Source organism: Penicillium antarcticum (assembly GCF_028974205.1).
Source record: "Penicillium antarcticum strain IBT 31339 chromosome Unknown utg000001l_segment0_segment0, whole genome shotgun sequence".
NCBI lineage: Eukaryota > Fungi > Ascomycota > Eurotiomycetes > Eurotiales > Aspergillaceae > Penicillium > Penicillium antarcticum.
This window is the reverse complement of record NW_026695299.1, coordinates 38646-55956: the sequence shown is the minus strand read 5'-3', so window position 1 is coordinate 55956 and position 17311 is coordinate 38646. Positions and strand designations below refer to the sequence as shown.

Here is a 17311-nt window from a genome sequence, read left to right as displayed (position 1 = left end):
GACGCTGTGCGGGAAGGATCAGGTGATATTCAGCAAGCGGATTTAATGTCTATAAAAAACCCAGGGGCACGTTCATCCTTTCTTTCTCTGAGTAAAAGGCGGCAAGGGGTCAACCCTCAAGCAAAAAGTGGTTCAGATACGGTGTAAATGAACTTAAATCGAAAACTCACGTCATCACTTTTCCCGAAGCTCTCATTCTATGACCACCCGGTAATCAATCAACGTACATCTTCTCAGATTCAATACCCCTACAATCAACATGGTCAAAGGGAGCATGGGGAATAAATCCGTTCAGGAGTCGCCGTATCCTATGGGTATCCGATCAGAACAAATAACCGAGTTTGCACGACTACTCTGGATTGAACCAAAATACGACGCGCGTTCAACAGACGAGTATTGCATCCGATATGATAATGACGACTCGATTCTCATCACAGTGACGGGAAAGGAATACAATGAAAGGTCTACACGTGAATTCCGCGATTCGTCTGGCCTTCCTTTATTTGAAATCCAGAAAGTTTCGTCTTTAGGGTGGAAGTCTCGACGTCCGTGGCGGATTCGATTACCAGGGAGCAAAGAAACAGATCTGGTTGATATCAGATTGAGGGGCTTGATGAAAAAGACCTTTGAGATGGATTTCCGCAATGTAGTCACGCGCGACACAAGGAACGAGGACGATAATATGGTTCATATGGTGGTGCACCGCGTCTCGTCTGTATACCGAGTATACGAGGTGAGAGTAGACGGCCTCAAAGTCGTGGATATACGCGAAAGCATGGAACGAAATAGGTCCGTCCCGACAATGATGTATAATTCAAGTGGGGGTATATTGCCTTCTCGGTTGGTGATGGAAGTTCTAGTGGCTGCAGATTTTGATATGTCTCTGGTAAGTTCTTGTATCAACCAGTGGCAAAGCGGTCGACTGATCTGTCATGGCAGGCTTCTCTCATCGCCGTCATCATTTGTGATATCGGGTTTAGTGCATCGCCTCCACACTCGAAGAGTCGAATGCATGCTAGCTTGAATATTCCGTGATTATTCTTGGAACAGACATGAGGCTTTCCGTGCTTCAATAATAATTATGATCTAACTCATAGCCTTTCATTCAATGACGTAAAGTCGTCTGTGAGAAACAAATCTACTATGAGAATGGCAATCATTGATTGATTTAATCATCCTTCTTTGTCAATAATGTATCGTATCTCTTGCCATTCTGGGATATTAAGCAACAGCGTATGCAGACATGATTAGTTTGCGAAGTTCCCACCCACAATTTCTGTTAGCCTATCCCGTTCAAAGCTGCCAACCATATCAGATGAGCACATTTTCACCAGACCCCTATCTCTTTAGTCATACCGTTCAGAAACCTGAACGACGACATTGTCCATGAAAGCGCTTCATAGCTACCTTTGTAGTAAGCTTTCGGAATATCAAGGATACCAAAGCCCAGTTCTGAAGTATATGGACAATGACTCTGAGAGCTCATCGGCTGGATTCAGGAGCTATTGCACTTCTGGGATCTTGGTTTTAGGTCCCAGCCTCAATTTCCTGCCACCGAGAGCCGAGGAGAGCCACCACCGTCCTCCACAGTATACCTTCACAAGACCTACACTGCACATGATTCCGAGTCATTTTTTTACCCCAAGAAGGGCAATTTGTGATGCCAGGAATCAATTTAAGGTCAACGGTAACCCAAATTTGGTTCCCAATGTAGAGGTCGAAGGTCAGACAAGCTACGCTGACCTTCCTAGGGGCTTATTGCTCCTGAAGTGGCTTATATACTCCTAGAAACCATACCAAAGCCTTTGGGAGCAATGAAACTCCCAGGGCCAAGATGACTGACTCTTCCCAGGATTGAAAGCGCTATCAAGAGGCACGTGATCTCCAATCCCCAGGCTTGAGGTCCCGAGCGCCTGCCAGGACTTGGCAATGGGATTATGGAACTAGACATTTAAATAACATTAAATTGGCGAGCACACAACATAATAAAGCCCATGCGATTTTTACGTTATCTCAGGCTCAAGCCAACGTGTTCAACTGTGATATGCGCGGTGCCTCGGGGCCCCGGAATGTTTCCAATCTATAGCTCTGCACTTCTAGAAAAGCTAGAAGTGGCACATTCGAGGAACTAGTGGCGCCTGCAACTCGTGGCTACCGTAGTGGCTATGGTGGTTTGCTCCTAGACTTGCTAGCACTCTTGCGGTGGCCTTGAACACAGGGCCTATGACTGAACCCCTCATCAGAAGTGCTGTGACTGTTTGCTTGACCTGATATTTGACCCTTTTAAGTTATTCATACTGATGTAGCCCAACGTTTTATGCGGGAAGCTTGGCCACATTTTCTGTGATTGCAAGTTTAACGGCCATAAATTTCCTAACTCTTCAAAGTAAACTAGATCTGTTGAGAGAGAATATTTCCTTCAGTGAACCGGCTTTCACGGGCTCTCCTAGAAAATGAGTATCCCCTACTATATGCAGAGCAGGGTGGTGACCGAGTAATCCTCTATAACATCTAGTAGCCGCCTTGAGGGCACTTCTCATGTTGATCCGTCCCTTCAAACGGGGATATAAAGCCCCGCCGTCTCATACAAAACATTTCCACCGAGGGCTTCCACGAGTGATTTGCCAGATCCATAGTTCCGACCGTGACGGTAAGCATATTTTCATATTCCGGGGTACCCGTCGAAGTCGTGTAGATAGGCGAACTACAGATTAAACAGAAATGTCGATGAATCGTATTTTTTGAGCCTGGTGGTTTATCGTCGTAGACTCTGATTTCGTCTTCTCCACTGAGGATTTTGAATTTCTGTCGAGTATGAGTATGGGAGTATCGCAAAAAGCATAATGAGTTTCTAGGAAATTTTGAGTCTGAGCTGACCTCTTTCATATACATGCTATTAGCCATGAAGACAGATCCGGTGGTTTTGCGACATGTGTCGCAGTGGCAGATAATGTTGGTGATTGGTTGTCCCGTTAGTTCGTAGCGAACTTTCTCGCAGACGCAACTACCTGTGCACTCTGGGTGCGTTGTATCGAAAGTAGATTGCATGGAGTTATCTGCACCTTAATTTGGTTTGATCTTGGGTAGCTGAATAGATTTGATGTTCTCCGCATGATTGCGGCGCTCTTATATGACAAATTTTAGGCGCCCAACACAGCTCGAATCTCTACTGCTCGGAGTCTAATTGGACAAAGTCAACGAGAACCTTCTTTTTCTTTCCAGAGCTTTATCGAATGTTCTACATCGAAATATCGTCTATGACCTTATCTACCCCATACTGTTGAGAATGGATCATCCAAGGAGCCAATCAGCTCACATCAAGACCGTAGTTCCCTCGCACGGATTTCGTTCTTCACGGTTCCAATCTCCTACGAATGGCGAATAGGTATGTTATGTACTCTACTGGCATCACTAGGTTCAATCGAGGGTCTTTTTTTCGCCATGAGTATAATAGTTAAATTTCTTAGAGTTCAGCTATGATCCCCATAGAAAGACTCATCTTTATTAGCTATTACCACGCAGTCAGATACTTCTAAGCCTCCTCCGTCCCAAACCCATTGCCATCTCATATTCTTCTGATTTGACGGTCGAAACAGACGGCATTTCTACATTACGCAGGATAATGGCCATTTGAACGCAGTCCCGAGTCTAGTCCGTTGCTATAGCCTTAAGGCTACCTTGGTTCCGGGACACTGGTTTACGGACTACACCAGTATAAACCTCAGTGGATCGAGAAATCAAAGATATGACAATTTCATCAAATTGTGCATCGTGTTTGGATCATGAGCAAGCCCTAAACTGTATTGCACATAGCGTAGAACCTGAGCCCTTAAATGAGTCTACCCGTCATCTGACCCCGCTTCATCTCCAACTTCATCATCTTCTAATTCCTAGCCCCTCAGGCAAAATGGCGTGGCCACTTCCACCAGAGATAACTAGCTATATTGTGTCACTTCTTACTAACCCATTAACCTATTAAACAGCATGCTCGAATTGGCTCAATGTGCTTCAGTGAATCGTGACTGGCAGGCCATTATCGGGTAGCGAAGCTGGGCGACACTACGAGTCAAGACAGGAACTCCGTTGAATCTAAATCAATTTGAAAGATTGATAAACGATCCACGACAACAGTAATATACTCGGGACATCGGGTTGATCGTGGAGCTAGAGCCTTACGAGCCTTACGATGAAGCTGCCCGAGCTGATTTCGAGACAGAGTCTGAGCATGAGCGCAATGACTAGATTTCCTCCGAAGTAATTCGCTCAGTCCTTGATATCATCGTGAAGTCGCAAGCCAATACGCCGGGGACTTCACTGCGAGGGATCTCGCTCTCTATCCAAGCCCAGTCCCCTAGCGATCTGGTCGCTAGCCCAAATAGACGCAAGCAAAAAAAGGCCGCCCGCGCCGAGCGGACTATAGATATTTTGAACCGCAGATTTGAGAAAAATTATCTGCAGCTTGATGCATTTGAGAGCCAGGTAGAGCCACTCGGTATTGTGCATACTCTCACAACAGAGGCGTCATCTGACAGACGGCGAATCGAGGCGGCGAATCGAAGCGGCTTCGTGCGCTCGTCTTGCCTATCAATTTTCTTGCCTCCATACGCTCAACTTGTCGTTGATTGACACCTACTAACGCGACAAGGGTCTGAGAAAACGCAACCGTGGCGGTATGTTCCATCTATGGGCTAATATACTATTTTTCACTGCATACTAATAAGCGTTTTGGAACTCGCTGCTCATATTCACCTTTTGCCGTCGGGCATAAAAACTTCAACTTTACTTTCGACAATGAACCGCCTCAGGATCATAACTTCTCCCCAGATAAAATCATAGACCAAGGCGTGAGTGGTCTCAGCGCGCGACTACATAAATTCTCTCAGCAGTTAGAGATACACGTTCTTTACGGATAACAATTGGAAATGAGCTTTTCTGGCAACCGGGACGAAGCGACAAGCGTCCATAATGGCCCGATCTAACAATTATCGATATTCAATACACACCCTCAACTCCGTCCAGGAAATGGCTTTTTGTTGACCGCTCTGTTCGCGATGAGTACGATCACTATGAGTACTCATATTCCAATCCACATGATGAATTTCCGGAATACGTGAGAACGGTATTCGAAGATGGCAGCGGCAAGTCTTTTCGAGAAGTCAGTGTATCCGGTCTCTTCAATGAGTTGTATATGGCTGTGAACCAGGCAGCTTTATATATGCCAAAACTGGAATTCCTAAGCATGGAAACGGGGTCAGGATGTAGCCATCATCGGTTCAGATATTCCTCGGAAGACGAGGCATACGCAAATTGGTCTGACCTTCTCGAATTTCAGCCTGATAAAAGGCTCTGAATTTATAGAAGCAAGTGGTTTCCAAAAATACCGGTGGGGATTTCACAGCCAAATTGTGCAATGATTAAGAAGACAAGAACCCGAACATTCTGGCTCCTCACTTCCAGATCGTGCTCAGGTCTTAAGTTTTGGGAAATCTTGATTGATAGTATTGTATGTGGCTCGTTATAATTTTGAGGCTGTTGTCTTTTTTTCATTTCAAAAGACGAAGTGAATTGATGGAATGATACGATTTTAACTTCGATACCAGTAGTATATTCTTCGCAGTTCCGCCAAGTTATGGAAGAGCCGTAGGTCACTGTGCTCCCCCCTGCTGCGAGCTCAGTCAATCAAGCCAACGATATTGACGTATATGCCACGCGCAGCACATTGCTCTTTGTTAACAGGATGTTGCAGAAAATCTTGGTAACCTCTACTACCTTTTCGCAGTGGAGACAACTGAGCACCTATGTATACACTTATCTCTTGAAACTTCGATGTAAAACGTAGCAACAAGTATGAGTTTGAATGCATTCAATGCTATAATCTCCTTTACGTAGACCGACATCCTGGCTTCATTAGCTTCACTGAAACCACTTGGGGAAAGCAAAATTAAGAAAGCTGCTCAAAGTCCTGAATTTCCCGACATACATTGCTTAATGATTTTGGTTTAGTCTTCCTCGCATCTTCAAAGGATAATACGCCAACGGACGCATCGTAGTACCACCAACTACCGGCAATTAATGTTTAAAGTCGGATTCTGCAAGAGCCTCGGTCTGTAGGATCTATTGAGGAGATGCCACATCCCCACCGCTAGACCCCGCATAGTTCCAGCATTGTGGATGGTCAACATATCTGCATTGACGATAATGAGAATCAACAAATGGGATAGTCTGAGTGGACCTATGATCCGAGAGCTGTCAAGAGTACTCCGTACAAAGATCTTCGCCTCGGAACGTAAGCCCAGCGACGCCTCTAGAGAGAGATCCCCGACGCTCGGGGACTTACTACGTCAGCCCTTTCCACCCCCGCCTTAAGACTGGAAGTGTCATATAATCGCGTGTTGTACGGAGTAAATATGTGTAATTTAAGAGGAATTAATGATACCCTAGAACAATCTGTAGTATACAATCCTAAAAGAATAACCAGAACTGAAAGGAGAAGTGAAAGAAGCCATTAGACCTCGCCAAAATCGCGGGTCGGGTTTCGACCCTTGACCCAAAACCCGCCAAGAGATTTGAATACGGGTAATTTATACCAAATTACACTCATTTATATGTGTTACAGTCTGTATTACTATTGTAATTCAGTAATATACAGGCTCATGGGTTCTTGGCGGGTTCGCCATAGGGTACCCAAAAAAGCAATATGGCGAGGCCTAGAAGCCATCGCTTGGTCCCATCACTTTGTCCCGCTAGGCCAAGGCTAGCGGTCTTTTGCCAGACGCCTATACGAGGCTGTTCTAAGCTAAATGTTAGGCTGATGCACTTTTCCTCTCCTTCTTTCCCAGCTATTTGCTATCTGGACCATTTGCTCATGTCAATCGTCCCCTCTTGTAGATAATATAATGTTCGGATACGAGTGTCTGTACTCCAAAAGTCCCCGCTCCTTCCTCTTCTCCGTTGTCGCCAATGTCGGCCCCTACGGAGCCAGCCGCTCTCTGGCCGTGGCCTACCGGCAGGGCAACGATAAGGACATCTCAGTATCATCTTCGGAACGTGTTGAGAATGTTGTGGCAGACATCCTTGCGCTGATCAAAATATTCTCAGATCCCGCGAACCGCGCGCCACTTGAGGCGGAGAGGGCACTCGCGGAGGGCTGGTATAGTCGGTCTCAGGGTGACAACGAGGCTGAGAGTAATGAGCGGCCTAGCATTCCAGACAGGCCGCAGCCTCCTTTCGTCATACCTGATGGCTCCCAGGAGGAAGAGCAGTCGCAAATACAGCCCGAGCTGCCATGGCATGATGATAGGCTCAGCGAGTTTCCCTTTACAACGACCTACCTTTTGCTGGCATTATTGCGCAACGATAGCGATTCTAATGCCACTAATAGCATCAGCACGCGCCCCGGCGACGTTCAGCTCCAGCCGTTATCCACTTTGTTCCGTGCTGACTGCCTCGAGTATGGCCTTGTCGTTCTCGACATCTCCGACCTTGACAGCGGCGTCAAGTACGGCATCGTTGGTTTCCCCGTGCGTTATATGGCCGAAGTCTCCTATTGGTGTGAGACTGGTGGCTGGGATCCAGTTGAAGACCCCCGCCTGAGAAGGAGCCTGACACTGTACTTGCCAGCCCGCGGCCTCGAGTGCCGTTGGCTATTTCTCCGTGGCTACGCAAGTACTTTTACCACATGAACCTGGAAGAGGACCCCAGGTTCCTGATACTGAAGAATACGCCGATTGTTTATGCTACAGCCTTAGACTGTAAGTCTGTTTCCTCGCCACCTTACTATCTCTAGTATCAAGATGATGTGCATGAGCTGACTTGGTAATGGTAGACATCTGGCCCCCGGAGCTTGAAAATCAGCCTAGAGGCGAAGATCAGGCTGGAGAATCTTCGCCAGGTGTCACCTCAAGTATCTCAAATTGTCTGTAGATCACTCGTGCTTCCCTATTTTTACACATACTTACGGCATTTACTGACTTATAGAAAAGACTTTTGGCCTTCAAAGTCCACCACCAGCGCTAAAGATGCATCGACCACAACACCCTCGCCGCATAGACCTTGGCAAGGACCGGGACCGGACCATGCGGTCTTTGGTCTTTTTTCAAAGTAGTCAGGACCGCAACACGGTCCCCCGTGGTCCTTTGCGGTCCCCTATGCGGTCCCCCGCAATTTCATAATTATGCCGAGACCTTCCTTGTTTAGCCGTATAAACTGATTATTCAGCCACGTTTTTTACTGTTATTTAACACTGTTTTGGTATCTACACAAATTTTGATAATGAATCAGGTCTAACAATCAATAAAACAGTTGAAACTACCTTGTATCTGATTTCATAAAGCTTGGTATTAAGTTAATTACTAATGAACTTTCAATTTCGGACTGTTGTGGTTGACATTTTAGAATTTACTTCTGATTAGACCTTGACATTTCCCATGGGACTAAGTGTCCCATGGGAAATGTCAAGGTCTACTCGTACGTAGGTGACTATTTCTTTGAATAAATCGTCCGCGTAGTCAATCTCTTTAGCTAGACCCTAGATCCTCTGTCTAATTCCTCTATCGACTTAGAGGTTTATCTATGCTGCAAGCCTGCAACCGATGTCGACTAGAAAACCCATCTCTGATAGAGCGCATTATCTTTGCTTGGTCGAGGTATTTTGTCTTCGATCAGGTCTTTCAGCATCATTGGTTTTAGGCAATTTTGTAGCATTGAGATCTAGTCCGATAGATCTGTCTCTTCACTAGACAGCTCTACAATGGTTAGTAGATCACACTTCGATGTCCTCAAAAGATCACTTCCTTAGTGGCGGGCGACGCCTACAGATACGCTCTTAGGCCCGTCTCCAGCGTCCATAGACGCATCCTTAATATCTGGATAGCCTAGGTCGTCACCCATGGCTCTCTGGTGTGTACCGCGGTCCAAAGCGGCAGATATTACGCCAGTTTTCGCGTATTTCGATTCGAATTCGATGGTTTCAGGGTTCGGAGGTATAAGGGCTCAGGGGTGGGGCGGATTCACTGCTTCTGGTAGGTTGATTAGACCCACCGTCAGCGGCGGCGTGCTTGGCGGCCCTGGATTGGGTCCACGAAGCTTGGCGCGGTGTGAATAGCCTCAAAAGTTGAGCAGAGGGGTCATAACCTCTTGGCAGTGGAAGGAAGGCAACAATAATATGAGGTTATTATTGATGAAGAAGGACGGAGAGGGGAAGAAGTCTAGCTCTCCAAGCTAGCAAACTAACTACTCTCAGGTCTATCCTGGATCACGTGATCTCGACAATAGTTTCGCCCCAGCCGGTAATTGCCTTATAACCCCGATCGAATGCTTTCAAAACTCGATATTCGCCTACGTACGCCAACCCCCCCCACTCCTATTGTCAGGACCCTCGACTACTTATGTTGGTACCTGAGGCACGAGTGGTGCCTCAGGAATCGTGGCAGTATAGTACTGCTCACCGCCCGGAAGCTGGGCCAGCCTGTATTTAGTTCATCCCCGCTGACCCTGGGAAGGGTCAGCGTTCAGTCTCTCCTACAATAGAACCATATTGTACCACACGTCAGCTGAGGCTTCTACTTCGCTTACCAAGCCAAACCAGAGACTCTGCGTGGTCTCACACCTATCTCGAGCAGCGGTAGCGAGTGGGAGCTAAAAACGCCTTCAAACTACGTACAATTCCAAAATAGGCTTCCTCTATTGAAGCTTTATTAAAGCAGCGTTTGAGAAGTCCCCCGAGTCCGTTTAATTCCGCGATGAATCAGCTTATAAAGTCTTGCCAAACTAGAATGCAATCGGTCGCTATTCTCGAGAGAGAAGTAAGCGTTTTATGCGCTGCAAACGAGAAGAAGAAGCGGAAAAGCAAACGGTCTACTTTGCAGATAGCTAGGAAGGGAGTATCTCTGTTCCAGAGGTTCGTGAGCTGTAATTGGAGCCAATTGAGTCCCAAGTAGCCCGTATAGCCGAAGTTCGTGAGCAGATTTCAGGGCGTTTACAGCCTCGAACAAGGCCTTGCCTTACCAAAATGCAGCTTATGTGAGACTCAGGGATATAGAAGTAATACATGTCCAGATAGGTTTTAATTAGGCTCATTACTCAATTCAATGTCGTTGTGATGAGATAAACGCATTTAAATCCAATAGACCGAGAGTTGGAAGTCCCGGCCGGCTCGCTTGTGTGGCAGGCTCGCATGTGGATTACGTTAGCAGATGCGCTCTTACGTAAAAGAAGTTGCAGACGTTGCTAACATCTGTCCCCATTGTCTTCGCCATCTTTATTTCTGAATTCTATCGTTACGATATCAGAGAACTGGCAGTTTTTCTATAGCTCGGGTGATTTCCTACAATGTAGGTACATATTTCAAGCCAGTGGCTTACCCTCAACCAAAACACATGGAGAATACAATTCAGTCGAAAGATTGAGTAAGTTGATCTCAGTATTCCCGGTGGATGGTAGCACTTGGAGTAAGTTGAAATTAGGCAGAGTCATAGTGGAGAGATTTTGCGTTCTAATGTCTCAGTTGGAACGTATGTGTGTATTTCAAGGGGATGGGACTAGAGATTGAAATTTCGATTGCCTTGCAGAAATAGTTATTTGAATTCACAAGATCGAAGATTCCAATACAAGCGTACCGCATCTCCTAAGCGTGGGCTTGTAAGCCAAGTCTCCCGGCAGAAGATCAGGTTAAGCCACAGAAATCGTCTTGTTCGATGCCCAAAACAGGATCACCTCATGCTCAATTATGTCTTGGCAATGGTCTTGAGTAGCCTTGGTTAGACCACAGGTTGAAGTTTTGGGCCCAAGCGCATACCTGGACCCAATAATAACCACGGTTTCTAAATGGGGCGTCAAGTACATATTTCCGAACCCCTTGGCAGTTGTCCGGAACGAGCGAACGTAATCTCACCGAAAGCCTAATTCGGACTAATGTGGACGGTTTCTCCCCACACTCTGGGCTATGCAGGAACCGGCCGACTCGGCGCGTGTCTACGGATGCCTACAATGTACAACGTACAATGTAAAGATGGCGGGTTTTCTTTCAAAGTTTCCCCATATCGGTGAAGATGTCAACCGCTACATGTATACGCTGTAGATTGGAATGTACGCAGTTTCGGGATGTGGAGAAGCCGATTGGTTTGAAATCTTCAAAGGCCCGAGGACGAAGCAGCAAGTCTAACTTCATAAGGTTCCAACGTCCTTCCAACGTTCTTCGAATGATGCTTACAAACCCAAACCAGTAACCTTAACATCTGCGGAGACCCCAGACTAGTCAACTGCGGAGATTCCCAAGCGGCTTTTTTTTGAGTGGCCCTTGGTGCCGCCACAGGGCCGGGGGCGGGAAAATTGTGGGGAGTTTACGGGGATTTCCGAGGTCGACGGTGAATTTTAATAAGCTAGTGGCTGATTTAGCTTCCAACTTTGTCCGATTTGGTAATCTGTCCGATACCCGTAAGCCACCGTAAGCCACATGTCTACAACAAATACGGTCTCCGCCCGGAAATAAGAGTGGAGTTCGAGTCCGAAGGTCTGATTGGACCGTCGTCGAACCAGTAGGTTTCAAGAAGTGCATTGTATGAGAAGCCCTACCCTGGGTGCATGGACATATTAGGCACCTCAACACCACTCATAACACCGGGAAACGGCCGTCAATCTCCAGTCAGGGACTCTCACATCTGTCAACAGAATGTTCATTTGCGAGAACCAAAAAAACAACAAAAAAGCAATGTCGCCAAGATGGCGGCGTAGGATGGGCTCATGGCACTTCACTTCGGTACTCCAGAGACGGGAAAGTTTAAATTACATCCCCCAAAGTAGGTGCTCGGCTAAATCTAGATGAATGTAATACCGGAATATCCGAAAGTGGCAGCCCGGATCACCAATAGGGACACGAGTTCAAGAGCTAGGTTGTCAGCCGTTTGCCGATTGTGCCAGCGCAGTGCTTCTACGGAGTACCGAGCCCATAACATGGCGTACCCGCTCGAGCCACGCACGGAGTTGGTACCGAGTATAGAGAGCACTTGGCGTTGACGTCCGAGATTTCGCTAGCAAAAGTCTTTTCGAGTAGACTCCATATGGAGTCCCAGCTTGGTAAGGATAGCGACCCGGTTTCTATCTATTATTTCCCCACTATCTAGTTACATGTTCATATGTAGCTAATGACATGAGTCTGGGGTCTTGGGGTCCTGGGGTCCAGGGGTCTGCCGATCCTATAAAGCCCCTTGCTCTCGCCCGTCCTCGAACCGTCTCTATGTGTCTGTCTGTGGCTTGACTCTCTTTACACTGCCATAATGTCTGAACGTCGCGCTTCTGCTGTTGAGGCGCGTTCTGATGCCGACCGCATTGAGGCACCTGTTACTTGGAAGGCATACCTGATCTGTGCCTTTGCCTCGTTCGGTGGTATCTTCTTCGGCTATGACTCTAGTTATATCAACGGCGTCAGCGGTTCGAGCATGTTTATTCAAATGGTGGAAGGCCCTGAAGCTACTGCTTTAAGTAGCTCGAACTCTTCTCTAGTCGTGTCCATTCTGTCTGCCGGTACTTTCTTTGGCGCCCTGCTTGGTGGAGATATGGCCGAGTGGATTGGCCGAAAGTGGACTGTCATTTTTGGCTGTCTGATCTACATGGTTGGTGTGGTCATTCAGATGTGCACTGGCCTCGGTGACGATGCTCTAGGCTTGATCGTGGCTGGTCGTCTGGTTGCCGGATTCGGTGTCGGATTTGAGTCTGCCATTGTCATTCTCTACATGAGTGAAATCGTAAGTTCAAAAACATTTCTGGCTCATGATAGGGATCAACCTGACGCGTCGTCCCTCTTTGTTTTAGTGCCCCAAGAAAATTCGTGGAGCCCTCGTCGCTGGATATCAGTTCTGCATTACCATTGGTATGTTGACTGCGTCCTGTGTAGTCTATGCCACCGAGAACCGGCCAGACACTGGATCCTACCGTATCCCTATCGCCATCCAGTTTGCTTGGGCTTTGGTCCTGGGCACCGGCCTATTCTTCCTTCCTGAGTCGCCACGTTACTATGTCAAGAAGGGTCGCATTGAAGATGCTGCCAATTCTCTCGCCCGGCTTCGTGGCCAGCCTCGTGACTCGGCCTTCGTCGACGCCGAATTGACGGAGATTGTTGCCAACGAGCAATACGAGCGCTCGATCATCCCTACCACTGGCTGGGTCTCTAGCTGGTACAGCTGCTTCACAGGCGGCCTTTGGGAACAGAAATCGAACTTGCGCCGCACTATTCTGGGTACCTCTCTACAGATGATGCAGCAGTGGTAAGTCCCGCAGAGGCCTGATCAGTTCGATGACAGACTCGATATCTGACTTTCTTCAGGACTGGAGTAAACTTCATCTTCTACTACTCCACCCCGTTCTTGCAGTCGACTGGTGCGATCGACAACGTCTTCCTCATCTCACTTATCTTCACCCTGATCAATGTCGGGTCCACACCCATCTCCTTTTACACTGTCGAGAGATTTGGCCGCCGCAAAATTCTACTCTACGGTGCGTTGGGTATGTTGATCTGCCAGTTCCTCGTCGCGATCATCGGTGTCACCATCGGATTTAACCACACCCACGCTCTCCCTGATGGCACATCCGTGGCAAACAACATTTCTGCTGTCAATGCTCAGATTGCCTTTATCGCCATCTTCATCTTCTTCTTCGCTTCCACTTGGGGTCCTGGAGCCTGGATCGTCATTGGCGAGATTTTCCCTCTCCCCATCCGTGCTCGTGGCGTTGCATTGTCGACTGCCTCGAACTGGCTGTGGAATACCGTACGTTCTGCTCTCCTTCCCTGCCCATGGTTCCTGCATTTGTGATTCTAACATCTCTCGCATAGATCATTGCTGTCATCACCCCCTACATGGTTAACAAAGACAAGGGCGACCTGAAATCCTCTGTCTTCTTTATCTGGGGTGGCCTTTGCTCTATTGCGTTTGTCTACTCCTACTTCATCATCCCGGAGACTAAGGGCCTGTCTCTGGAACAGGTTGACAGGATGATGGAGGAGACGACCCCACGTACCTCGGCCAAGTGGAAGCCCACTGTCACTTTCGCCGAGACCATGGGCGTTGGCGAGAAGGGCTTGGCCGTCCACGAGGAGGGTGTCTAGATTCTTGTTTTGCTCGATCCTTGGTATTGAGTTGAGCTTGCCACGTAGACCAAGTGTTTGGTTAGCCCGATCACTTCCACTTCATCGGAAGGGCTTCATCCTAAGTCATTTATAACGGAGGAGAATCTCTGAAGTGTCCCTCGAGCCACCTTTTTCAACAGCCCCATATGCCCTGTTTGTTTGGTATGGGTCTTTAGGAGAAATATAGCCGAAGCAAACATTTGTAATAACACGAAATTGACCATTGTAGACTCGTTAAACCGATCTTCAGCCAATGCTTCCTCAATAAACGGTCTGCATTTTATGGGATCTGGATCTAGAATCCCCCAATACATAATGCATTATACCGTGACAGAAATCAAGGTATGGCGAGCGTATTGGTAGAATTCACGTTGATAAGGTTCTCTAAAATAACAAAAGTCCGGAATTGACAATTATGGTCGGATACAATTAATAAGGAAAATACATCGTGACAACCGCATTCTCTCACCGAGCGAGCATGTCTATGGTTCATCCGCACCAAGTTGTCGAGGTAATTTGCGGTTCCGCTCGTGATTCCACGGTCTGTGTCAAACTTCAATTCTTCGTGACTTAGGCGTGGGCCGAAAACAAATCGCTCGCGTCACTCTATGCTTTCGACCATCGATCTAATCAAATCCAAACAGACGTATTACCTTGAGTCACCAAGAATCCAAATATTCACATTTTCCTAGAGCCCCTTGCTACCTTGTCCTATCTCCCTATAGGAACACTCATGGTATTATGAATCTTTATACGGCGTCCGCAGTACTTCCCGGGCTATATAAAAGTCCGATGGAATCCTCCTGGTCTTGTATAGTAAAGATAATAACGTGTAGGCGGGCCTATTCTAAGGGCACCACTATCGTGCTCAAATTATTAACTTTGAATTTGGGACTTCCTCTCTATTGTTGTTATTCCAAATAGAGTGCGCCAAAAACCGCAAAACCGCACTTGGTTCGGTTTTTGGGGCCCCAATGGGTTGTCAAACAAGGCAAACTTCAAGCGCTAAATCACGTGCTTAGTTTTTCATTGGTTTATATCGATTTCTAGACTACTTTGTAGAGCTATTTTCAAAATTTATGCAACTTTATGCAAATATGGTTTTTGTTGGGGCCCCATTGGGGAACTGCAATGGGTTGTGGTTGCGGTTTGGGTTTTGGGGGCAAGATTTGCCCCCAATTGCGGTTTTTGGCGCAGTCTAATTCCAAAGAAGGGCGATTGCTCCTTTCTATGCGGAATACATAGAACGATGTGCAACCTCGATTATAAATACTACGATGAGGCTTTATTGCTGATTACAGCCTTTATTATAATAGTATGTCCTAGGACTAGTGAATTGGGATATTGAGCCGCTATTCCTTGTACATCGTAATTTGGCGCTCTAGCCGATAGAATGCTATTAAAGTGCACGCTCTCTTCGCCAGTATCTTAGCTTCCTAACGGCATAGACACTATGCATATAGTCCCACCTCTAAGATAACGACCGTGTTCTTTTAGGCCGGCATAGAAGCGAGGCTAGCGTCACGCGGTCTGTGATAAAGGATCAGCTTGTCTAGTAATATGAAAAGAGTAAGTGATTCGTAAATAAAATAGGGCGTTTCGTCTAACTTGGTGTATTGCTATTGTCGGGCTAGTAAAAGTCGGCCTCTAGAACTATTTGAAACCCTTTGCCGATGTTCCTTTAGGCAGGGGTCTTGGCTAGAAGACTCGAGTATAAAGCGTTATCGACCACCGAGCGTCGCACGGCGCCTGATCGACTTTTTTATTGCCTAGATTTAGTGGGGATATAGCGCCGGTGCGACTCTGCTTCCATAGAATATAGTAAGTTTTTCCTCGCAATAACTCAACGCTTCCTTCTGCCTAGTATTCTTCATAATATGCGTTAGAGAAGGCTTTCCAAAACTACTCCTCATAGGTATCTAACCAGGGAGAAGATTTTTCTCCTCCTATTTCTGACCAGCCGTGTGCGCTACATAGGGACATAGTGATACTTCGGCAAGTTGCGGAAGTGACCGAAACGGGTGAACAAAATAGCAGAAAGTGATTTCGAAGGTGTAAGGTTGTTGAATTCTAGAGGTTATAGTGTGGTAGGTATAAGCCGACTACTGTATTTTCATGGGCTTTGGCTCAGCCTAGTGAGCTGGTATCAGACTCTCACGACTCACACTAGTTCAAGGTTCTAAAGATCAAAAATGCCTCAAGTTTCGATGCAATTTGCTTCGTTGAAAACCAAGAATGTTATACGGGCCACAAAAGTCCGTTCTTGTTGATAGTTTCTCATTTTTTCCCCAATTCGTTGAAATGTTTTGTCTGACCCGCCTCTTTGTGAGTCATTGTTCAAAATATGCAGTATTTGAAATAGATGTCTACGTGTAGAAGTTTGGGGTGAAAAATGCGTGCGCTTGCAATGCCCTTCTTAATTGCGAGCAAATAAACACTCAAATCTGGTCCCGCGATACAATATGCTATAAAGCCGGAGCGCCTCCTATCACAGAAAATCATAACTAGGATAACTTGGTACCCTAGCGTAGCTCGGACGCAAGTATAGGCGGGATTCGAAAATGCTCGCACGATCCTCGACGACAAAACTTTCGAAGCCAATTGTAACGTGCATTGTCCTTGTCGTCCTCTAAATCTCTGAGTCTTAGAATACTAGGATACTAGTTATCCAGATAAGTCCGCCATAAACGATACCACGGAGAACAAGTCAACCTTTTAGGAGGAACACGACTCTGGCGACCAGGAAAATAGCACCCTAGCCGACGAGAGCGAGCAAGAAGCCGCACAACAGTGAAAGACTATGTTTAGACACGAAACTAACTTGGAACCACGCGGGCAGACTCAGCTTTCCGGAGGCAGCAATACGGTTACTCTTGAACACCTGATGGAGTGAGGACAAAGGCTATCAAGGACATAATTTACGATGAGCCTGCTAACAACGTCAAGACTAGATAACTAGATACGGTCAGTTGTGGTCTATCTCAAGTGAGAATATAAAGCGCTGACCGTCTCCACAGTTCTATTGAACGCTTATCACATAACCAATCTACCTAGATTGAAACTATTCGCAACGATATAGCCGACGTCTTTGGTCGATTAGCAATTGTCAAAATTGAGATCCAGAATGTGACTAGGCAGGGTTCAAAAAGAGCTACAGAGAGCCAGAAAACAGGGCGATTCCTGCGTCGGTAG

General features: G+C 46.8%; 4 protein-coding genes across 4 annotated transcripts; all 4 read left to right on the top strand.

Annotated features, from left to right (window-relative positions):
• Positions 1-259: 259 nt before the first annotated feature.
• On the top strand, positions 260-1035 carry N7508_000014 (uncharacterized protein; the record flags this gene model as incomplete). The annotated part of the gene is made up of 2 exons (XM_058458099.1): positions 260-886; positions 940-1035. The coding sequence occupies 2 exons, from the start codon at positions 260-262 to the stop codon at positions 1033-1035; spliced, it is 723 nt and encodes a 240-aa protein (XP_058324321.1).
• Positions 1036-6896: 5861 nt separating this feature from the next.
• N7508_000013 (uncharacterized protein) lies at positions 6897-7786 on the top strand (the record flags this gene model as incomplete). The annotated part of the gene is given in 2 exon segments (XM_058458098.1): positions 6897-7609; positions 7621-7786. The coding sequence occupies 2 exon segments, from the start codon at positions 6897-6899 to the stop codon at positions 7784-7786; spliced, it is 879 nt and encodes a 292-aa protein (XP_058324320.1).
• Positions 7787-12272: 4486 nt separating this feature from the next.
• On the top strand, positions 12273-14098 carry N7508_000012 (sugar porter family MFS transporter; the record flags this gene model as incomplete). Its single annotated transcript, XM_058458097.1, has 4 exons — positions 12273-12740; positions 12808-13259; positions 13319-13760; positions 13826-14098. 4 exons carry the CDS (start codon positions 12273-12275, stop codon positions 14096-14098), a joined length of 1635 nt encoding a protein of 544 aa, XP_058324319.1.
• A 2821-nt stretch (positions 14099-16919) lies between these two features.
• N7508_000011 (uncharacterized protein) lies at positions 16920-17311 on the top strand (the record flags this gene model as incomplete). The annotated part of the gene is made up of 2 exons (XM_058458096.1): positions 16920-16985; positions 17174-17311. The coding sequence occupies 2 exons, from the start codon at positions 16920-16922 to the stop codon at positions 17309-17311; spliced, it is 204 nt and encodes a 67-aa protein (XP_058324318.1).